Raw genomic sequence first — 25040 nt, forward strand, 5'->3', positions numbered from 1 at the left:
AGAGTCATTCAGCGTGGAGGAGAAAGAGTCATTCAGCGTGGAGGAGAAAGAGTCATTCAGCGTGGAGGAGAAAGAGTGATTCAGCGTGGAGGAGAAAGAGTCATGGAGGAGAAAGAGTCATTCAGCGTGGAGGAGAAAGAGTCATTCAGCGTGGAGGAGAAAGAGTGATTCAGCGTGGAGGAGAAAGAGTCATGGAGGAGAAAGAGTGATTCAGCGTGGAGGAGAAAGAGTCATGGAGGAGAAAGAGTCATTCAGCGTGGAGGAGAAAGAGTCATGGAGGAGAAAGAGTCATTCAGCGTGGAGGAGAAAGAGTCATTCAGCGTGGAGGAGAAAGAGTCATGGAGGAGAAAGAGTCATTCAGCGTGGAGAAGAAAGAGTCATGGAGGAGAAAGAGTCATTCAGCGTGGAGGAGAAAGAGTCATTCAGCGTGGAGGAGAAAGAGTCATTCAGCGTGGAGGAGAAAGAGTCATGGAGGAGAAAGAGTCATTCAGCGTGGAGGAGAAAGAGTGATTCAGCGTGGAGGAGAAAGAGTGATTCAGCGTGGAGGAGAAAGAGTCATGGAGGAGAAAGAGTCATTCAGAGTGGAGGAGAAAGAGTCATTCAGCGTGGAGGAGAAAGAGTGATTCAGCGTGGAGGAGAAAGAGTGATTCAGCGTGGAGGAGAAAGAGTGATTCAGCACGGAGGAGAAAGAGTAAAAAAACAAAACTATGAATCAATCCAAAAAGGTCTTAGTCAGCAAAGACCCTAACAAAGACTAGCCAAGTAGGAAGGGACCCTACTAACTACATACACATATGAAACACACACACACACACACGGTAAGATGGCAGTTGGCAGCCATAGTGCTGCATGACTCGTTTGGGTTGACGTAAGCCTTTTTCATGTTGCCCCCCTCCCCCCATCCTTCTCCCTCTCCCTCTCTCTCCCTCTCCCTTTCTCTCTCCCCCCCATCTCTCTGCCATGCAGCTGTTGGATTATCACGCTCTCCACTGTGGAAGCCTTGCTGCTACCTAGTCACATGGCGAGACTGAAACAACCACAGAGAGGGAGAGGGGAGAGAGAGAGGGGAGAGAGAGAGAGAGTGAGTGAGTGAGAGAGGGGAGAGAGAAAGAGAGAGAGAGGAGAGAGTGTGAGTGAGAGAGGAGAGAGAGAGAGAGAAAGAGAGGAGAGAGTGTGAGTGAGGAGAGAGAGAGCGAGAGGAGAGTGAGTGACAGAGAGAGACAGAGAGAGATAGAAGCTACAGCGAGGGAGGGAGAGAGATAGAGAGGAGGAGAGAGAGAGAGAGAGAGAGAGAGAGAGAGAGAGAGAGAGAGAGAGAGAGAGAGAGAGAGAGAGAGAGAGAGAGAGAGAGAAGCTACAGCAAGGGGAGAGAGAGAGAGGGAGAGAGGAGGGGAGAGAGAGAGAGGAGATAGAGAGGCGGAGAGAGAGAGAGGAGAAGCTACAGTGAGGGAGAGAGAGAGAGAGAAAAAGGAGGGGAGAGAGACGAGGAGAGATAGAGAGGAGGAGAGAGAAACAGAGAGAGAGAGAGAGAGAGAGAGAGAGAGAGAGAGAGAGAGAGAGAGAGAGAGAGAGAGAGAGAGAAGAAGAGTGTATGTTCAGTAACAGTCCTGAATGTTTCACTTAGGCCTAATAGTCCATCAATAAGTTAATAACCATGAACACACAGACAAACTATTTCAGTGACAGAATCACTTGGCCAACTTAAAAACACAATTTGGAACCAGAACTGGATTGAACACAAACCTAATATATGGGATCAGAGTGTGGAGAGAGGGGTATGGTAAGGTAAGATATGATATGGTAGGTATGGTACGGTAAGATATGGTAGGTATGGTAACCATACCTATGGTATGATATGGTAAGTTATGGTATGATATGGTAAGGTAATGCATGGTATGATATGGTATGGTAAGGTGTGGTATGGTCAAGTATGGTATGGTGTGATATGATATGGTAAGGTATGCTTTGGTAAGATATGATATTATATGGTATGGTATTGTAAGGTAAGGTATGGTGGAGAGAAAGTAAGAGTGTGTAGATTTGTGAATGTGGAGCAGAGGGATGAACATCTGGGTCAAAGCTGCACTAGACTCTAGAGCCACTCTGTGGATGGATGCATGGATGGATGGATGGATGGATGGATGGATGGATGGATGGATGGATGGATGGATGCTGTACAGCCCTGCAGCCAGGCCACTCTGAGCAGGGAGCTGAGGGCTGGATAACAGGACTTTAGTACCATGGTTGGTTCGCTGCAAGGCATGGAGGGAGGCATGACACGCCCCTCTACCTTAAAACAGACCATTGAACTGGTCTTCTGAACTTTAGCATGAACTGAGCCTTTTCTCAGAGGGATCATAGCACGCTGGGTCCTCTTGATTGAGGCGTGGCAGTGTGCCAGCATTAAAATATTGTTAAAAGAAACATTCCTATTGGCTGTTGTCAACGCTACAGTAGCGCACTGGTACGTAAAGCAAGCCCAGGAGCCATTATTCATGATATTAGTTGCGGTTGTGTTTATCTTTATGCTGCTATGACATGTCTATGAAACAGCGTCAGCCCTATGTTCCCCAAAGGATTCACCCCCAAATTAGGTCCTATGTTCCCCCATCAAGATTAGGCCCCATGTTCCCCGAGCCCCATGTTCCCTCAGGCCTACACCCCCACAGCACAGGTATGGCCGTTCCCTAATGCACATAACGTGTTGTTGCCCCCCCCCCCCCCCCCCTTAACCTGTGGGAACGTAGACACGATCCCCAGGAAAAGGGTCCATTGCTCAGAGAAAACTCAGCATCTCATCCCATCCACTTCAGAAAGCAGCCAATATAATGACTATATTTCTTGAAAGGGAGAGGGTTATTTTACTGAAGAATAACCCATTTTATTCCCATGTTAAGACAAAAGCATTGTAGCTTTTTCGTCAATGTCTGTCAATAGATGCATGTCTGGCTGCTGTGGTCACGTCACGCCAAGTGTTCCTTTATTAACGTGTCATAGCCGCATGGCATGGGGGGGGGGGGGGGGGTAATGATAGTGATAACAGTAGTGTAGTAGTCAACAGTAGTGAATGTCAGGATTCAACCAGACAGTAGTAAATAATAGTGATGATGGTATACATGATCCAAACCGTAGTAACACCCTGCACCAGAGTCTGTGCAGTGTTTGTTATTAAGACAGTTCTCGTTCACCAGCCGTTAGCTCTGCAGCAGTTGGCAGCAGTCCGTGCCCCGCGGTGGCCAAGGCAGTTTGTGGTGTGTCCCGGGGGGATAAGTCTCTGGCTGAACGTGCTCCTCATAAGAGGATTTCAAGTATTAGCATCCAGCTTTTTCCTCGTCCTCCTCTCGTCCACCACCACCTCTAGTTTGACTCCCACCTTCCTCACCAGCTTGTTCAGTCTACTTGGGCCCGAATTGCACAGCGCAAAAACACCTGTCGTCTATGTACAGTTACAGTACACAGCGATGCCTCAGTGGAGGTGAAGCCAGACGGTGATGCCCCCACTGCCAGTCACCTGCATTAGGATATGACTGAGCAACACGTCACTTCTTTCTAGGCAACTGTGACGATGTAACTCTTAACGATATAACGACTTACTTAACCTGGATGTGACTCACAGGGTGACGGCGGGCTGGCGGTAGACTGGGGCGAGGAGTGGCTGCCTGGGGGGCAAGTCTGGGCATATATTGACACACTCGCTCTAGAGACTAACCGGTCCCGTAAAAAACCTGAAGTGCCGGCGTGGGTTGTGAGAATCGAGGTCAATGTGGATTAACCCTTTCACTGCCGCACTACCAAACGGTTAACCCTTTCACTGCGACAATGCACAGAAGGTTAACCCTGTCACTGCCACACAACAGCAGGTTACCCCTTTCACTGCCACACTACAGAAGGTTAACCCTTTACTATCACACTACCGACGGGTTACTATGATAGTAAAGGGTTAACCTTCTGTAGTGTGACAGTGAAAGGGTTAACAGCCAGTCTACTAGGAAAAAAAAACACAAAAAATGACTTCCCTGCTTAAGGCTTATAGGGAGATCAGAATGTGTGGCAGTCAGCATTCGCAATGTGGCGCAAACATTGCAAAACATTCCCCGCCAAGAGAATTGATGCATGGGAAATTGTTTGAGGAGGGATAAACTATGGCTAATGACATTTGACCTTAATCTTAATGACTGGAATTCATAGATTTCATTTCAACCGTTATTTAAAATTGTAAGCTTCCGAGGTTTCCCTTTTTTTTTTTTTTTTTTTTTATGATTTATTTTTTCGCGTTTATCGCTTTTTACTACTGGGCAGTCCAGTAGAGAGAGAGAGAGGAGGAACGGGAGACAGAGTGGGGGGAAGACATTCGGCAAATAACGACGGGTCCGGGAAGCCTGTTCCTTAATGATAAGCAAGCAGTGCAAGAATGCGGAAGCATTCTACCGTAGTGGCGTGCGGTAATGCGCCTTTCATTTTCCGCCGCCCAGCGCCCAGGTGCGTGCACCGGCGGCGGCGTGCTCGCTCAGGTGCGTGCGTGCGCCGGCGTGCTCGCGCGAGGTGCCCGCGCATGCGCATGAGATCCCGCCTTGGTTCGACACGAGCGGAGCTCAATATATATAAGTCACCGCCCCTTATTCAGTATCGAGAAATAGCTCAATTGGCAACACTGCATGGCTGTGGATCCTACAGCTCGTTTGCTGGTGAGTTCGAATCCCATAAAATATATTTTTTTTAACGTGATTTTTTTTTAACGTGTATTCTTTCGCCGGTTAAGGTTAGGCATGGTTAAGGTTAAGGTTAAGGTTAGGCATTGTTTCGGAGTTGGTTAAGGTTAGAACGGTTACGTTTAGGCGCTGTTAAGGAGCTGGTTAAGGTTAGAGTTTGTCAAAGAGAATGGCAATATTCTTTCTATGGTTAAGGTTAGGCATGGTTAAGGTTAAGGTTAAGGTTAGGCATTGTTTCGGAGTTGGTTAAGGTTAGAACGGTTAAGTTTAGGCGCTGTTAAGGAGCTGGTTAAGGTTAGAGTTTGTCAAAGAGAATGGCAATAGACAGCCTATTTCCGCGCGACAGCTCCCAAAGCGGGCCTGAAAAGAAAGGCGCTTTACCGTAGTGGCGTGCGGTGACGAATGCTTCCGCATTTTTGCACTGCTTGCTTATCATTAAGGTAGACGCGTCCGGGAATCGAACCCGGGTCGGCCGTGCCGCGACTCAGTGCGTTATGTGGTTCGCCACTGGGGCGCCCGAGGTTTGCCACATTTACAGAAACGACGATTATAGTAAGTAGCACTATAGAATATATACAGAATATAGTATATATATAAATTCAGATTCTATTTCCGATATCTATTGTAACGTATAATATAACCCTCATCTGCACCTTTGTTTATTTTTCTCGTATTTTTATATTTCAGATACAATTCTATTGCCTATATTTAGGCTGTCTTTCTACTATTACCCTGCCCATACCTGTACCTCCCCTCCCCCCATGCTGCTATGACGCCCAAACTTCCCCAAGGGGATCAATAAAGGACCATCTTATATCTTATCTTGTATTAGGGCTGGGCGATATGACGATATTATATAAATATCGGGTACAGTTCATTAACGATACACTTTTTAAACGTATCGTGGACATCGTGATGTTTTGCCCAAGAGGCTTGTGTAGCGTCAATCTGGTCCACACGTTGACACTTTTGAACAGCGCCGCCCCACACACACTACTGCATCAAAAGTTACTACTTATGATAACAAAGGCATTAGTTTTGTGGCATTGACGTTATATAGTTACACTTTCAATAACATCAGCGTATTTACATAGCAACGACCGAGGTCGACCTAGATATAGCAAGCATTAGCCGTTCATATCTCAGCCCGTGCTGACTCCGTTGTGCCCATTCTGCGGTCTGTTAATAACGTTTTCAATCAGACGGATGTATGGAAAGGCTTTTATTATAACATCCGTTGCAGTAAAATCATTATGCCTCCAGTCGTTTAGTCATTCTGCAGAGCTAAAAGGTAAAAGTCGGTCGCGGCGAGCTACCGCTGCCATTGTTGTTTTCATTGAGCTCTCCAACGGCGGAAGTAAAAAATTAATACGCGCTTGCCGATTGGTGCTAAGAACAGCAGGGCGGGTGCAAGCGATGTGACGTAATTGGCAGACGCGACTGTCAATCAAAATGATTCTGTTTGCCGACTGAATGAATATAAACGTTATTAACAGATTGCAGCATAGGTACAATACAGTACAGCTCAATACAACAACAGTCAACAGTGGACTGGAGGATGCAGACCAGAGAAAGACTTTCGTCTTGTTTACATCAGGGTCCCCCATTTTCAATTCATATTTCATATCTAAATCATATAATATCTCATTGCTAAATATATGCAATATATAATCTAATAATCCAATAATCTAAATCTAATATATAATATAAAAATGCTAAATGCATGGGTATTTTATTTTGTCTTTAATGTTAGCTTGCAAACTCAAATACTGTCTTGGTAAGCCTCATAATGAATTGTTTGGGGGAAAAAAGAAAAACATCGTGATGCGTATCGTGTATCGCCGAAAGGTCAGAAAATATCGTGATATCATATTTAGGCCATATCGCCCAGCCCTATCTTGTATCGACGATTATCGATGTCACTGTGCTCGTCCACCAAACCGTGGCTTTTCCCCGCTGTTCATTGTACCGCTGCACGGTGATTATGGTGCCGTGCTACCGGGCCAGAATCACCTCCAGCAGAGCCTGGATCAGCCGGTGGGATGAAAGTCGACAACAAAGCGGGTCGTTAGGGATAACAATGACAGGAACGCTGCCTGGTCACAGCTGCCTGGCGGAACACACCGGCCTCACTGTTGTTGTTGTTGTTGTTGTTGTTGTTGTGCTGGACTGACGTCAGTGACGTAACGTCCCGGGGGAGTCCCAGCTGTGGGCCAGCTCTACAGTCTCGTACCGGAGAGAATTATATTCCTGTGGAATATCCAAGATAGATCCAGCCAAACGCACAATTGGAGGGGGGCTTCCCACTCTCCAAGACATTTACAACAAGCGTTGCATGGGGAAGGCTAAGAGAATAATCAAAGACTCCAGCCGCCCAAACAACTGCCTCTTTGAACTGCTGCGGTCAGGCAAGCGATACCGGAGTCTCATGGCCAGCACAGAGAGACTCAGAAGAAGCTTCTATCCCCAGGCCATCAGGATGCTAAATGAACAATAACACTATGAACAATAACACTGTAACACAAACCATCAAATACACTCACAGCACACACATCCACACGCACACACTCACTTTAAACAAACAACTCACTGCAGCACCCACTTTACAACACCTAAACACACTTTATATTTATTGGTAAAGAATTTGCACTACAACTCATACCTCATTACACCTTACTGTAAATTGTACCTAAATTGTACCTCATCCCATTTCTGCATTGTACTGTATATTGTATTGTAACTCAGTTACTTTTCTACTCTGCATTGAATATTGTATATATGTATATTGAACACTTTTGTCTACGTACTTGACTTCTTATTTTATACTTATCTATTTTTATCTAGCACAATCTCTGGAGCAAAACAGAAAGAAGCATTTTATATAAAAGTATTCTGTATTTTTGTATGACAACTAATAAAGAAACTTGAACTTGGCGTTGTCCATCGAGGAAGGAAATTCGCTTTTTTTTCTTTTTTTTCTGGCATTTTACTGCTTTATTTCGGACAGGCCCGACAGAAAGGACGGTTGGGAGAAGACGTGGGGGGAAGACATGCGGCAAAGGGCGCCGGGTCCGGAGTCGAACCCGGGACGTCCGCGTTGCACTGCAGCGCAGCTACGTGGTGCGCCACCCTGGCGGCCCATTTGTTTTCTTTTATTAAGATTATTTTCTTTTATCCGCTTTTTCTCCTTATTTTTTTATTTTTTTCTCCCATCCCAATTTCGTGTCGCCAATTCTTCCCTCCCCCGTCTTGAACGTTGCTAGACTATGCCCCCCACAGGTCGGTTGTAGTGAGGATAGAAGCCTTGCATCACGTGTCCCCTCCGGTACACGAGGAGGCAGCCTGTCGCATCTTTTCATCGAACTCTGTGGCGAGGAGTAACGCGTGGGAGGCTCACGCTGCCCCCGATACTTCCTGCTTCCGCCGCACCGGCGTCACCAAACCGACCTGTAGGAGTCGCCGTCCACAACGTCAAATCCCCACCCACCGGCTTTCCCCACCTTCTAACACTGCCAATTGTGTTAGTATGAACCCAGCGTCTCCTGCGTTGGTGGCGAGCGCCTTGCCCGCTGCGCCAATCAGCCGCACCCCCTATAATAGGCCCGTTTTGACATTTCTTTGGACGGCCCAGTTTTTGCTGGGAGCGTAAACTCAAGCTTTTAAGATAAGATAAGATATTCCTTTATTGATCCCCTTCTGGGGAAGTTCGGGCATCATAGCAGCATGGGGGGAGGGGAGGTGCAGGTATGGGCAGGGTAATGGTAGAAAGACATAAATATAGGCAATACAATTAGATCTGAATATATATATACAGTGTAAACAAAGGTGAGTGTGTAAACAAAGGTATGCCCTATCAGTTATGTTATATTTGACCATGAATATAGAACATTTTGGGCTCCGTTCTTCCAGTAAGCAAACTGAACTTCAGATTGTCATTTTGAACCGAGCGCTGAAGTGCAGATGCCACAGGGCCCGTTCATTTAGAGGGCCTGTGTGTGTCTGTGTCTGTGGGCCTGTGTGTGTGTGTGTGTGTGTGTGTGTGGGCCTGTGTGTGGGCCTGTGTGTGTGAGGGCCTGTGTGTGTGTGTGTGTGTGTGTGTGTGTGTGTGTGGCCTGTGTGTGGGCCTGTGTGTGTGAGGGCCTGTGTGTGTGTGTCTGTGTGTGTGAGGGCCTGTGTGTGTGTGTCTGTGTGTGTGTGTGTGTCTGTGTGTGTGTGGGCCTGTGTGTGTGCCTGTGTGTCTGTGGGCCTGTGTGTGTGCCTGTGTGTCTGTGGGCCTGTGTGTGTGTGTGTCTGTGGGCCTGTGTGTGTGAGGGCCTGTGTGTGTGTGTCTGTGGGCCTGTGTGTGTGCCTGTGTGTCTGTGGGCCTGTGTGTGTGTGTCTGTGGGCCTGTGTGTGTGAGGGCCTGTGTGTGTGTGTCTGTGTGTGTGTGGGCCTGTGTGTGTGCCTGTGTGTCTGTGGGCCTGTGTGTGTGTGTCTGTGGGCCTGTGTGTGTGAGGGCCTGTGTGTGTGTGTCTGTGTGTGTGAGGGCCTGTGTGTGTGTGTCTGTGTGTGTGAGGGCCTGTGTGTGTGTGCCTGTGTGTGTGAGGGCCTGTGTGTGTGTGCCTGTGTGTGTGAGGGCCTGTGTGTGTGTGTCTGTGGGCCTGTGTGTGTGTCTGTGTGTGTGAGGGCCTGTGTGTGTGCCTGTGTGTGTGTGTGTCTGTGGGCCTGTGTGTGTGTGCCTGTGTGTGCCTGTGTGTGTCTGTGGGCCTGTGTGTGTGTGCCTGTGTGTGTGTGTGTCTGTGGGCCTGTGTGTGTGCCTGTGTGTCTGTGGGCCTGTGTGTGTGTGCCTGTGTGTGTGTGCCTGTGTGTGTGCCTGTGTGTGTGAGGGCCTGTGTGTGTGCCTGTGTGTGTGTGTGTCTGTGGGCCTGTGTGTGTGTGCCTGTGTGTGTGAGGGCCTGTGTGTGTGTGCCTGTGTGTGTGTGTGTCTGTGGGCCTGTGTGTGTGTGTGTCTGTGAGCCTGTGTGTGTGCCTGTGTGTCTGTGGGCCTGTGTGTGTGTGCCTGTGTGTGTGTGCCTGTGTGTGTGAGGGCCTGTGTGTGTGTGTGCGCCTGTGTGTGTGAGGGCCTGTGTGTGTGCCTGTGTGTGTGTGTGTGCCTGTGTGTACATACATAATATAATACCCCGATTGTCCATCATTAGCATGTCAGTGTGGGCAGTTGGCCCTTCAAGCACCCCGTGCTCGCTAATGACGTTCTATTATGTGTGTGTGTGTGTGTGTGTGTGTGTGTGTGTGTGTGTGTATGCGTTCCATCAGTCTGTGGGTGTGGACATGCGTGTGCTACGTTGTTCTCTCTTCTCCAGATGGGACCTCCCGGAGTTGAGGGACCGCCCGCCCCGCTGGCCACTAAATGACGCACTTCAGTCAGAAAGCATCCTGTGGCCTCCTTTTTCTCCCTCTCTCGCTCCCTCCCTCCCTCCCTCCCTCTCTCTCTCTCTCTCTGCAGTCCATCATGGAGGAGGAGGAGGAGGAGGAGGAGGAGGAGGAGGAGGAGGAGGAGGTGGGGGGTCTATGGCTGCCTCATTATAGAGAGAATGGCATTTTCTGTTCCGTAACCGTGACGACGAGCTCAAACGTCAGAGGAATGCCTATGGGTTCCAGTGAGACGACGACACACGGCTGAGACAATGGCGGTGATTAGACTACAGTCCTACTAGGGCGGTCAGGTGGCGTAGCGGAGATTGCGCTTGTCACCAACGCAGGAGACGCTGGGTTCGAGCCCAGCTCTCAGCGTTGCTACCAGCTTGGCTGGCCGTTCATACTAATACAATTGGCAGTATTAGGGGGTGGGAAAGCTGGCGGGTGGGAATCTGGCGTTGTGGACAGCAACGCCTACAGGTCAGGTCTCGGCGCTTGCTAAGCGGGGCAGGACTTGGTGGAGATAGCGTGCCCTCCCACGCGTTACACTCCACCAATGAGAGTCCTCGCTGCCAAGTGAAAAGAGCGTCACTGGCTTGACGGCGCACGTCTCGGAGGAAGCGTGCGTTCGACATCAGGACACCCTTGTACCGACTCGTGGGAGAACATGCAAACAACGACCAGGTAGGTGAGGGATTTGGGGTGCTTTTTCAATGTATGTGATGTATAGATTGGGGGAAGATGGTAGCATCTAACGGTGCCAGGTCAGAGAGGGCAGAAATGTGTTTGGCTTAGCAGAGGTTGGTTCAGAGCGAGTGAGCACCACACTGAGCAGGGTGTTTTGTTTTGCTGAAGACATAACACTGATGGCGAGTGTCTCCCAGAGCGAGGGAGAGGGGTGACCTCTTTAATGCAACAGTGAATGAAACGTTTAATGGTGTGAAAGGTTATTAACGCAGTTGTCATGACAACGCGGCACATGACAACCAGAAAGGGGTGGGCTATCGTTGCTACGGCGAGGATCTATAAGTCGAACGGTGTTTCCGGGTGTAAGGCAGACTAGAATCTGACCAAGAGCGAGTAGGACTGTAGATCACACAGAAGACGCTCTCTCCTCCCATCACAGAGAGGGGGGGGGGAAGAATGCCACATCATCATTAGCTTCGGCTAACACGAGGAGGGTTCAGGCTAACGACCAGGCCTGACCACTATTGGACATAACAGCAAAAGGACGATAATCTGAACACACCGAAAGATCATTAGAATAGACTCTTCAAGGACAATACAATCTGTTAACATCTGAGCTGAGGTTTCTGTTTATCAAATAAAACCACGCTTTTCCTTGTAAGGTATTTCACGTTGTCGAAGTGTCGAATTCTTACGGAGGTGGAGAATTAGTATGGTTTATGGATTGCACTAACGGGGGAGATAAGGATCTTATCAGCCAGTGTCGGAGAGACGTCAGGACCATTAAAATGACACAACGCAGAGGAATTGGATGGAGAGCCAAAACAGATGAAGACGTGATACTGGCCAGTTTGATCAGGATCTAACGGTAGGGGAGGGGGGGAATTGGCACAACGACTAAATTGGGACGGGGAGAAAATCAGAGAAAAATAGGAGAAAAATAAGACTTAAAAAAAAGAAAAAAAAAGAAAAGACTACAGTCCTACTGTACGCTCAGACACGGCAACGGAAGAGATGTCGTCTTGCTTTGCTCGCGTCCGTTTGACAGTTGATGACAAGCGAAAGCGGCGTGGAGACACGCTCAGTGCGCTTGGTCTCTTTGTTTTGCTTTGTTGACAAAAACGAGACCTAAATGCAACCTATTCAATATCTTTATACAGCGTGTTTCCTAGTCTGTTCGCCCCGTTCTCGTCTTTCAGTCGAGTTTGTTATTTGCGTCGCCTCTTAAATTTGATTTTTGTACAGGGACATGCCAACATTTTGGGAAATTAGCTTACAGTCTTCTCTTTTTTTGTATCCACTATTTCTCCTTATTTTTCTATTTTTCTCCCATCCCAATTTCGTATTTCCAATTCTTCCCTCCCCTGTCTTGAACGTTGCTAGACTATGCCTCCCACTGGTCGGCTATAGTGAGGATAGAAGCCTTGCATCACGTGTCCCCTCCGGTACATGAGGAGGCAGCCTGTCGCATCTTTTCACCAGACAGCGCAGACTCTGTGGCGAGGAGTAACGCGTGGGAGGCTCACGCTGCCCCCATCACTTCCTGTTTCTGCCGCACCGGCGTCACCCAACCGACCTGTAGGAGTCGCTGTCCACAACGTCAAATCCCCACCCACCGGCTTTCCCACCCTCTAACACTTGCCAATTGTGCTAGTATGGCGGTAGCAACGGCGAGAGCTGGGCTCGATACCAGCATCTCCTGCGTTAGTGGCGAGCGCCTTGCCCACTGCGCCACTCAGCCGCCCCCCGCTTACAGTCTTCTCCAGAAAGAAACAAGAAGATAGATACCAGTTTCCTCTCTGTGCGTTCAGTAGAAAGCTATCCATCTTCTTGTCTCTTTCTGGAGAAGACGGTAAGCCAATTTCCCAAAATGTTGACGTGTTCTTTTAAGACTTCCAACTTCCAAGCCTTCTATCCTTGCTTGTACTGCTGAGAGACTGAGTGAGACGGATGCGAAAGCACCTCTATGTATCACTAACTCACTATTGTATTGACACTGTGTGTGTGTGTGTGTGTGTGTCCTTGTTATACTCACTATTGTATTGACACTGTGTGTGTGTGTGTGTGTCCTTGTTACGATTCAAGAGATTTAGTCTGTTCTGGTTTTGTTGCAGAGCACAAAATATCCATTTGTTGACGGTTCATAGAGATTTATGCTTCGGCCTCTCCTTGCCATTATGGCAGAGAGCGAGAATAGAGCGAGAACAGTCATCACTAGTCACTACCTGGTAGTGGTAAAGGATCAGGTAGTTAGTCCACAAACGAGGAATGTAACTGTTTTGCAGCAATTCTTAGTTAATTTGAGTGTTTCAAAAACATCCACAGCAACAATGTATTTATCACCTGCTAGCCACAGGTTAGCCAGTGTTAATCTCCATAGCAACCGATCACACTGGCCCCATGAGTTTGTTTACATTTGAAAGTGTCCTGCATTATGATGTGAACAGAAGGCCAGCATACTCAGAGGGTGCACTTAAACCAAGTCTTAACCCTTTCACTGCCACACTACAGACGGTTAACCTTTCACTCCCACACTACAGACGGTTAACCTTTCACTACCACACTACAGAAGGTTAACCCTTTCACTACCGCACTACAGAAGGGTAACCCTTTCACTACCACACTACAGAAGGTTAACCTTTCACTACCACACTACAGAAGGTTAACCTTTCACTACCACACTACAGAAGGTTAACCTTTCACTACCACACTACAGAAGGTTAACAGTCTGTAGTGTGGTAGTGAAAGGGCTAACCTTCTGTAGTGCGGTTGTGAAAGGGTTAACCCTTTGTCATGTGGCAGTGGAAGGGTTAACGAATCAAATGATGCATCAGTCACTGATAAGATGATTAGGGATGCCCCCCGGACCCCGGTTTTAAACGGGAACCGGTACTATATTAGAAAATACCGGAGTATTTATAAGCTCCGACGTCCTCGGTACTGCTATCGATACTCTAGAGAAATTATTATTATTATTATTATTATTATTATTATTTAAAAGTTGCAAACGATCTATCCTCTCTCTGTCTCTGCACGAGAAGCGAGCCACAGCGAGTCATTATTACACACACTCCTCGCGAGTCACTCGCTAGTAGTGCTACATACGGGTACTCCTTAATGAAAGTTCTCCGTGCTGAAGCGCTCTGCACACAGACACAGACAGCTCTGAGTCTGCATGCACCGTGACTCGTGATGGCGGATAGAGCGAAGCGTTCTAAAGAAAGTATGGATATACAACGCACGTTGCCACAAGTGCAACAAAACATTTGCCAGTAAGGGTGGCAATACGAGCAATTTATCAAAACATCTGTTGGCAAAACATGATATTAGTGTGCAGAAATGCGCGTATTCGACTGCCTTGCGCGCAGTGTTCCATCTGCATCCACGTCCACTGCCGCCGGTAAGCCAAGATACGGAGTTTCCTAGGCTAATAACGAATTATTACAAATAGGCTAATAAACAAAATAATTGTTTAGCTACAAATACTACAATCTAAACTTTTTATAGATCGTCAAGCTGAGGCGTCAGCCACCAATGTGTCCCAGGCCAGTGAGCCCAGGGCCACCACACATCCTTCCCTCTACCTCCCTCCACCACCCAAAGTCCTTTCACCCTAGCAGCTAGAGGAAGGATGACAGAGGATAGGGTGAACGAGTGTCACAGTTCTGTTAGCCTTTTGCATTTGTTGTTTATTATAAAAAGTCTATAATTCAGAGTCAGACACATTTAAAACATTGTTGCTGCTGTTGCTGAAGAAATTATATTAATTTATTATATTTATTTATAAAGTTATATAAAAGAACATTGCTGCTGCTGTTGCTGAAGAAATTACATTTATTTATAATACTTATTTATAAAGTTGTATTTATAAATAATAAAGCAATGTTGATTCTGTTCTTAATTAATTGTCTTTTTTTCTTGCAAAAAAAGAACCAAAAAGAACCGATAAGAGTATCGATAAAGTACCGAACCGTTAAGCAGTATCGATAAGAGTAGTAGTATCGATAAAATCCTAACGATACCCATCCCTAAAGATGATACTCCCGATAAACATTCCACAATAGGCTTTTTTTCTGACCGAATTAACGTAATTGTACCGGTTCTTTGAAAGGGCTGCACGCTCTCTGCACCTGAGATAATAATAATACTTCAAATCTCCAGAGGTCCAGAACTAAAAACGAGGGCCGCACCGACTCGATCAGAACCAGCGCCCCCTCTCTCTCTCCGCTCGGGAAGGTTTATCTCGGGCCGCTTTGGCCAGAGTCACAGAGAGATTCCCCTTCATCGATGTAAATGTGTTCCGACATCCTCCAGTGTGTGCGTGTGTGTGTGTGTGTGTGTGTGTGTGTGTGTGTGTGCGTCGTACCTCTGTGACGTCCATGACCTTGATGGCGGCCAACTGTCCGGTCTTGACGTGTCGGCCCTGTGAGCAGAGGAGAGAGAGAGGAAGGTTAGGACTAGTCATCATCATCATCATCACACGGATCAGATTATGGTCAATATGTGTGCGTGTGTATACTATATATGTATTGAATTGTATATATATGTGTGTGTGCGCGTGCGTGTGTGTGTGCGTGTGTTTATGTATGTGTGTATGTATGTGTATATATATGTGTGTGTGTGTGTGTGTGTACTGTGTATATGTGTGTATTTTGTGTGTGTGTAGCGTTATCCCTAATTGTGTGCTTCAACCTGGTTGTCCAGTGAGAAGGTCTCACTCACTGCATTCACAACGTTATACTAATAGTAATAATACATACATTTTATTTGTAATGGGCCTCTCTTTCTCTTTCTATCAAAAGTTTTTTTTATTGATCATCGATAAAGATAATCAATAGTCATCATCACGAGTCACGACCCATCCATCTAACCACCCAGGAAACTAACACCCACAGCTGACCACAGAAGATGTACTCTAAGTTATGGATAACTTAAGATTCAAATGATAAACAATACACAGAGACAATGTGTATAATATACATAAACAAACAAAGAGAAAATGAGAGATTTCTCAAAAGGTTTCAAGGGGCTCCACACTTTGTAAAACCTACTCTCTGTTCCCTGAACAGTATAACGTTAACCCATTTCTCTAGATTGATACAGGCCATAATGTCTAGACACAATGTCTAGTTTGATACAGGAAATAATGTTTAGATTCATACAGGCCATAATGTCTTTGATCCAGTGCGAGTGCGAAGGAGGGGGAAATCTTTCCACTAGAAGTAAAATAGCTTGTTGAGCCAGTAAAGTGCTCAGTTTTGCTTTAGGCAAATCCAGGCAAATCCAAGAGAAGGGTTGTTGAAAAGGAGGGTTGTTGGGCCTTTTATGAAGAGCATTAAGATTCTGTAGTGCCATCAGGCAATCAAGGAGATTATTTACCAGACAAGGTGTGGCCGACACACATCTAACCCGTGTGTGAACGCACGTGAATTTATTCAGTACATGATCTGTGAGCCGAGGAAACAAATAAAAGATTTTTCTTTAAAGAGCTGGAGGCGATATGACCAAAATATCACATCACAATATTATTCTCCTCCCATTTTTACGGTATAACAATATTTTTGATGGTATAGTTTTCGTAAGTCTTCATGATTAAATAGACACAAACTGAAGCGCATGTGGTTCCCAACAAGCAGCTTTCCCACAGCGGGGCAGCGACGGTGTGTAACCCTAGTATATCACAGGCCGCTAGCATAACATTCCCTGCGCTATATGGCCCCAGCATTCCCAGGGTCCTCGGCGCTCAAGAGCACCCCTCCCCCCGTTACATAAACAAAAGGACAGGAATAGAACAGACATCTCTCGTCTCTCTCCCTCTCCCTGACCAACAGATAAAAAGTTGGACAGTCGAATTTGGGACCGGTCCAAAAGTGGGCGTGGCGTGGCATGGGTATCCCCCCTCCCCCCTTGCAGTGTTACTGGGACGACTGGAGGATAAAGGTTAAGAAAACACACATCACTGCTGGGTTGATGGAGGCAGCTGGCTGACTGGAGGACAAACACATTAACGGCAGGAGAGGGAGGACGGACACACGCACAAACACTTGAACCTACGTCCAAAATATCAAATGTTTCTTAATATTAGTCTATTTAATATTAGTGTTGATGGTATAACAGTAATATGACGTATTCGGGATTGTGAGTGACCTCCTCTATGTTTTGATCTTGTGATACTATTGTCGTGGAGCCGTTTCATTCAAAATAGTTTTTTTTTTTTTACTTTCTAAATGCTGCTGCGAGGAATGGTCTTTTTAGATCTTAAAAATATGTAAAAAAATATTTCTACGATATAGATCCTGGAGGACGGTGTGGTAAAATTCCATACCTTTGCATGGATCCATGACGGCATCCATGACCTGCCAGCCCTACATGAGCCACACGTGTAGCCATGGCACAGGCAGCAACGCACACACACACACCTTTGCCAGGACATTCCACAGTCAATTGGAAATGTATGGATTATGACAATAAAAGCCATGCGGTCCCCAGCGGGGGGCCCTTCTACAATGCCTTTAATCCTCTCTGGTCCCGGGGCCACTGCTACAACGACACACTGGCTGTCAGACGGGCCGCCGCGGACCGTGCAAACTGCTAGCCCGCCCCCCCCCCCTCCACCAGGGTCACGGGGTCACAGGTGGATCCGAGGGAGGAGGAGGGGGGGGTTACACAGGGCTTTCCCTAAACAGTGGTATAGGGGCACAGCGCCACCATGTGTTTTAAAAGAAGAGTTTAATTCATTACTTTTCTTTTTTTTCTGCAGTGAAAGCTTAGGAACAGACGCAACATTGTCTAATACATGATGCTCCGTCCTCTTTTCCACTGTGTGTGTGCGTACTAAGGCTGAGCCCGAACGTTCGAACGTTTGTTCGTTACGCTGACATTCGGACTTTAATTAATAGGTTCGAACATTCGGTGAAAAAAAAATAAAGGATGCGCACGGGGTTGAGGTGATGTGAATGCGAGGCGCTCGGCTCAACCAGTATGGTCTGCCGGGCTGCAGCGGGATACTATTTCTCAACCAGAGCTCTATTTTGATTGACAGGCGATTCTGCCAATTACGTCACACTGCTTGCACCCGCCTCTGCTGTTACCACCAATCGGCAAGCCTCAACAGACTTACCGTAGCTACCGGGGAGCCGTAGTTAGCTCCCCGCCGAGGAAGTAATCGGTAACAAGGTTTCCGTAGGTGAACCTGCAGAAGGATCATTAATACCATCATTTTTCGGCCACGGAGCGCGAGCTTCATGGCGGGAGGTGGTTGCGTTGGAAACAACAGCAGGCGCACGGTGGACAGACCCGTCCACCGTCTACCTCGGAACGGTGGTAGGGCGGACGGGCGGCAGGCGTGTTGGGAGCCCGGCCGTTCCGAGGTAGACGGTGGACGGGTCTGTTGAGCCGAGGCGTGCGCCTCTCCTCCCGGCTCCCCTCCCCGTCGTCCAAGAGTGAATACCTGTTATTGAATGTGTAACACTAACTATATAACACTCTATATTAATTGAAAATGGGGGACCCTGATGTAAACAAGACAAACGTCTTTCTCTGGTCTGCATCCCCTTAACAATTGTGTGTATTGCGCCGTACTGTATTGTACCCATTCTGCAATCTGTTAAATAAAGTTCATTCATTCATTCATTCATTCATTCATTCATAACGTTAATGCCACAAAACTAATGCATTCGTTTATCTAGCCCCTTACGTGACTGCAAGGGCTATTGTTTATCACTTTGATTCAGTAGCTTGTTTATTTTCTTCTGAGTGCTTTGTTTAATTACATGTTTACATGAACAGCCACCACTGTAAACAACATGTTTTTCACCAATAGACTATGCAATGCCGCCCTCCGTAGGATCTATAATAATACAATAAAAAAAAATATATATATTTATTTATTCTATTTATTAAAATTTTTTAAAAAACGAACGTTCGAACGTTCGTTCGATAAACCCTGGCAAACGTTCGAACCCTAAAAACAGGGTTCGGGCTCAGCCTTAGTGCGTACGTGTGTGTGTGTGTGTGTGTGTGTTTTCGTGTTCAACGTTAAAACTATTGTGCAACCTCATACACTGTACCTTTAAATAAACAACTTATTTGGAACCCTTGTGTTTGCAATTTCTTTTTTTTACGTTTTTAAGTTGCAGGAAATTACACCTAATGACTTTCTTTATTGCACTCTTTTTTTGCCTCCCAGACAAGGGAGGGGGGGGGACACAGCCCCCCTCCGGACCACCCCTTGGTTGTGACTCAGCAACCATCTGGAGAAAGCCCTGGTTCATCTCACTCCCCACTCAGGACTCAGGGTAGATACGGCCAGGGCGAGGTACGGGTCGGGTACAGAGAACACACTGAGGGGGAGGGGAGGTCAACGAGAGCAAACACCTGCCCTGGGACACGCTCAGAGTTCCAGTAGTGACCTCTGTACGAGAGCCCGAGGGGCGGGGCAAGGGGGGGGGGGTCTCCTCGTGGTGGATATTTGGTTGTGTTCAGTAAGAATGATGGATCCTCTCTTTCTGCTGCTGAGCGTTCACTAGCGGCGGACACGTGTCAACTTCATGATCACACTAGTGCTGGAAGGTGTGCTGAATATATGAAGGTATACAGTCATGGATCCATGTAAAGGTATGGATTTTTTACTATACCGTCATCCATGATATATATACAGTACACTACATATTGTTAATTAGGGATGCCCCGATCACGTTTTTTGCCACCGATACCGATCACCGATCGTCGTGAGCCATATCGACCGATACCGATACCGATCGTTTTTGATTAAAAGAAATTAAAATGTATTTTATATAAATTATTTTTATTTTATTTTTTTATAAAATATATATATTATATAATTAGACTTGTACTTGTATTATCTGCGAGACATCGCCACCACGCAACAAGCTCCACTGTCTGTGTGTACTCTAGTAGCCTCCAGCTACGGCCAGGATTCTCCGGAGCTGCAGCTGGACCTATACTCGAGTAGCCTCGAGCTACGGCCAGGATTCTCCGACGCTGCAGCTGGACCCTAGTATTGGTATAACGTTAAATCACATTCACAAGCCCTCAGCTCGAATACGCATCGAATCAGTGTTATAAGACATTGATATCAGGAGCTATCTGTAGCTACTGCTAGCCGGATATATAACGTTAATACAACGCCTCAGTGAATTATTTAGTTCAATGGGACATTTTGTTTTGAACAGTGAACTAGCTTGCGCTAACGTGAGCTAACAGCTAACAGGTATCATACACTACTAGACTTTGTGGAGCGTTTGTTTATGTCAGGAGCTATCGGTAGCTGGCCGGCTAGATACCGTTCGGTTAGACAATGCCTCATCATGTATTAAACTAAAAGTGAATAGTTGACTGGGTCATTTTGTAACGGTAGCTAAGCTAACGTTAGCTCAAGGAGACGCCGTCCTCCCGTGTCCCGTGTCTCACTAGACTAGACCCGTGTTTACATGCGTACGGGAGGGGCTGGAGGAATGAGCAGACGCCGCACCACCGATGTCTGAGACAGAACTCAGCGACAGCGTGTGAGATCGGGTTTGACGATCGGTGAAAATAAAGCATTATCACCGATCACCGATCGCATATTTATACTGAATATCGGCCGATAACGATCGGTGGCCGATCGATCGGGGCATCCCTATTGTTAATATATATTATACTGTATATTTTTAAAGGGGAACTATTTTACTATTTCTTTCACTATTTGGGCACTTTTACACAATTCCTGTGAGTCTATGGAACACCTCTGTAATATATATATATTTTTTATTCATTGTTTTGTATTTCTAATCAAGTCCTCAAAAACAGCATTTTTCTACCTCAAGATCTCAAGCTGTTTTGAGCCTGGGCTCCTAAACCTTGAGCAGCGTCGTGTTCGCCTGAACATTATCATGCAGCGGTGTCTTTATGACATCACATATAGGCACATTTTCAGACGACTCAGTTCAGTGAGGGTGAATATTGTGAGAGGAGAATTGGAAGAATGCGCCAATATGAGAATTTTGAGACATAGATCATATTAATATAAGTTCACATAGCTAGGAAACAATGCTAAACACTCAAAAAGGCCATTTATAAGATAGTTCCCCTTTAAGGTAATCAGAAAAAGATACCTTGCAGCAGTATTTAAAAAGTGAAGACCATAACAATTGTATTTAGTGATGCACCGATGTGAAAATTGTGGCCGATACCGGCGATAACCGATATTAATATTGCCGTTCTGGCCGATACCGATATTTACCGGTGTCGATATCTCTGTATAGAAAACACTTTATGATAATCAAATAAAGAGCTATTTTCCAAAACGTTTTTTTTTTTTTTTGTAACTTATTTTCAGAAATGACTGATATTTTGAAACTATTTAAGGCCAAAACATATAAAAATTATATATTTTTATATCGGCCCTATCTTGATATCGGACCGATACTGATGATATATTATATCGGCGGCCGATATATCGTGCATCACTAATTGTATTATAAAGACGTAATACATAAGACTTAAAAAAAAAATCATATCAATGTAATCTGCACTGGAAAACTATACTGTCCCATACAGTAATACCTTCAAAACTAAGGAAGATATTGTGATGTGATATTCTGCTCATATCGCCCAGCTCTAGATCAGACTCCTCACTCCCGGTATAGGCGACCAAAAGGCACATGGCGTCTAACGGGATCTTCATTCAAACGAGGAATCCTTAGAGAGGAATAATTAGCCTGCTCCGGAAATGTACAACTGTGCGCTGTGTTTTTCTCCTCCCCACAGGCCTGTTAGTTACTTCAATACCACGGCCTGCAGGCCTACAGGTGACCGGTGCATCGAGGGGTAAGGAGGCTACATCATCACAGCTCGGCCCTGCAGCACGTGGCGAGGTAAGCGACTGGCTGCCCGAGGACTCAGGTTTGAGTTACGTTTGTCCCATATTCATATCTGTTGCTCTAATCTGCACGGTTTGAATTCACTTTGACTAGACTCCGCTTAAAGGAACACGCCAACATTTTGGGAAATGAGCTTACCGTCTTCTCCAGAGAGAGACAAGAAGATGGATACCAGTTTCTTTTTTTTAAAGATTTATTTTTTGGCGTTTTATCGCTTTATTGCTACTGGGCAGTCCAGTAGAGAGAGACAGAGGAGGAATGGGAGACAGAGTGGGGGTTAAGACATTCGGCAAATAACGACGGGTTCGGGAGTCGAACCCGGGTCGGCCGTGTCGTGGCTGAGCACGCCATGTGGTTCGCCACTGGGGCGCCCCGGATACCAGTTTCTATCTGGCTTCACGTTAGCCTAGCTTAGCACAATGAATGGAAGCGGACAGTGCCGGTTAGCCTTCGGGAGAGGTCACAATGCCTAGGCTTGTTGGCGTGTTCCTTTTAGCCCCTTTCACACTTATTGCCGGCTTCCTGTTCTGTGTGAACGGGTCGGACCCACCAGAATAGCGCCTTCCGACCTGGTAATGAAGCCCTCGATGAGCCCGTTTGTGTGAAGAGGTGCAGAGAAGGAGCCGGCTATGCACCGATGTGAAAATTGTGGCCGATACCGATAACCGATATTAATATTGCTGTTCTGGCCGATACCGATATTTACCGATGTCGATATCTCTGTATAGAAAACACTTTTTTAATCAAATAAAGAGCTATTTTCCAAAACGCTTTTTTTTTTTTTTTTACTTTTGTAACGTATTTTCAGAATTTACTGATATTTTGAAAGTATTTAAGGCCAAAACATGTTTAAAAAAAAGAGAAAAAAAGTTAAAAAAATAATAATATCGGCCCTATCTTGATATCGGACCGATACCGATGTTTTTTTTTTTAACGGCCATATCGGCCGATATTATATCGGCGGCCGATATATCGTGCATCACTATATGTATAGCAATGATGGAATAGGCCATTTCCTGGAGGTTTGCCTCAGGTTTGCTCCCTTTTGGTCATTACTTCCTGTGATCTCACCCCCCCTCCCCCCCCCCCCATTTTCTTTAATAAAAAAATAAACGTCTTTAAATTTTTCAATAAATTTAGTTGATACTATAGAGACGCAAATTAAAAACCGGGACGTCTTTGGAGGGTTCACGTTGCAAGATTTAATTGAGAGACGACGTCTCCTTAATTATTCCTGCACAACCTGGCAACGGAGAGAGGGAAGAGAAAGCTCCCAAAATCAAATAAATATTAATTCTCTCTTCATCTGCGGTGAAATATTTCCCCCTCTCCACTCCTCCGCACCGGCCTGGTGTTAGGCTGCAGTGCGGCTGTAATAGAAAATTACCTCGCGACCTCCCGACCTCCCGTGATTTCCAGATGTGCGGTCACACGGGACGGGCCGTCACCGACGTGTCCTGGGGATTGAACCCGACGTGCTGCCCACGCCGTCACGACCGCCAAACCAATCTCACTCATTTAGAACGAAGCCAAGTGCTCTGCCGTGTGCAAAGATGGAGCCGTGCGGAGAAATTAAATATGTTTTCATTGATAAATCAAATCTATGACAAGCCAACGGGGGGAAGATAATGAACTGGCTAACAGTTCAGCTTAACAGTTACAGTAGGCTATGCACTATGGATGGATGGAAATACATTTACATTTCTCACTAAGCAACTGGAGGCTACATCTATCCATCTCCACGCTGAGGGGCAGCAGCTTGATTTGAATTCTGCACTGAAAATGCATTTAAAACCTTCCTGTATGGATTACACTCGGCTACTAGTACCAAGTAGGGCTGTACCGAATGCTTCGAAGCTTCGATCATAATGTTGACATTCGAATTCTAAATCAACATTTGAATTTTTAATTTTCAATCAATTTATATATTTTTTTATTCAATCCGTTTAAACCAATGGGGGTTTTCTTCACAGTTGCAGTTAAAGATTAGGCTACACTAATATTATACTATAAGACGTCACCATCACTTTCATACCAACCGTGCCCTTATTGGATTATTTATGTTGACGAAACTGATGAGTTATATTAAGTTGATTTAATAAACGAAAAAGACTAATTTAATCAGATTAATCACTATTCAAATTGAGGATTCAGTATAAAAAAAATAAAAATTGTAATAAATATTATTTTTTTATTATTATTATTATTTTTGTAATATTTTTTTATAGACATTCAAAGCTTCGTTCGAATACTTCAATCGAAGCTTCGAATGTTAAAAAATGACTTTCGGTACAGCCCTACCACCAAGAACAAATTATGATCCCAAATGACTGAGATGGCGATTCGCACAGGACTAATATTATCAGATGACCTGTGTGTTTGCAGAATTATGGTACTTAATTAGCGCTGGAATTTTTACTATTAATTATTACAAATGACTAGAGGTCCCCAGGTCATGCTAGTCCCATGCCAGTAGGGTTTTAACAGCAAACGCTGTGCATTTTGTTGGCTATAGGGCAGATCTCACTCTCTTTCTCCCACAAGAAACAAGGTAACTAACATAATGTGCAACCGAGTCGTGACGTAAATCGGAGTTAGTTGCGTTACCGCCACAGCCAGGGCCTCTCTCTCCCCCGTCGGTCAGCAGGTCACCACGGCCTTATACGGGCCTCGTCCTGTTCCCACCTCACCAACCATCACTCTACCTACCTGGGCCGGCCTACACACCTGAGAACCACCATCACGTCGTCATCACAGAGCCATGATAAGAGGCCTGCAGCCCTGCCATCCTGGTCCGAGTGTCGTTTCACCTGCCTTGGTAGTAGGACCTTCTCTGGACCTATAGTAGCTGTTACACTATTCTGCGTTACTCCTTGTGTTACGTTACCTGTATGCCATTGCTCAGTATTCCGTGTAATACTTACCCTTGTTCTCCGGTCTGCACCCCCACCCTTGGACATCACCAGCCTGCACTATCCCGGGACCTCATGGACACACACATCCCCCACCTGTATTCCCTCACTGCCTGCCTCGTCGTCTTCTGGGTTTCCTATTAAATACCCTAAACCGCCTCCTTCTCCTGTGCCTTGTGTTCTGCTCTTGGGTTCTCTAGACACCACCCTAACACAAGTTGACATTATTAGGATTATCTGAAAGTAGGGATGCTGATCCAACTTTTTCAGTCCCGATACAGATACCTGTGCTTTGGGTATCGGCGCGATACCGTGTACCGATCTGATCCGTTACTTTACAGACTTGTCGTGGACCGTCCTTTTATTAGACAAAGATTTGAGATATAATAATTTTCTCTCCATTTAGGGAGTCAACGTGCAGAAAATCAAATCACTTTGCTTTGATTTGTGGCACG

General features: G+C 46.0%; 1 protein-coding gene across 9 annotated transcripts in view; it reads right to left on the bottom strand.

Moving 5' to 3' along the window:
- LOC311241402 (mitogen-activated protein kinase kinase kinase kinase 4-like) overlaps window positions 1–25040 on the bottom strand; it is a 144524-nt gene that overhangs the window by 84898 nt on the left and 34586 nt on the right. For all 9 annotated transcript variants that reach the window (XM_084330215.1, XM_084330217.1, XM_084330216.1 and 6 more), the window contains exon 3: window positions 15157–15213. In XM_084330215.1, coding sequence (XP_084186341.1) covers window positions 15157–15213 — 57 coding nt within the window. The remainder of the gene's footprint in view (window positions 1–15156; window positions 15214–25040) is intronic.

The sequence above is a fragment of the Notolepis coatsorum genome (assembly GCF_963971535.1).
Source record: "Notolepis coatsorum genome assembly, chromosome: 1".
Classification (NCBI taxonomy): Eukaryota; Metazoa; Chordata; class Actinopteri; order Aulopiformes; family Paralepididae; genus Notolepis; species Notolepis coatsorum.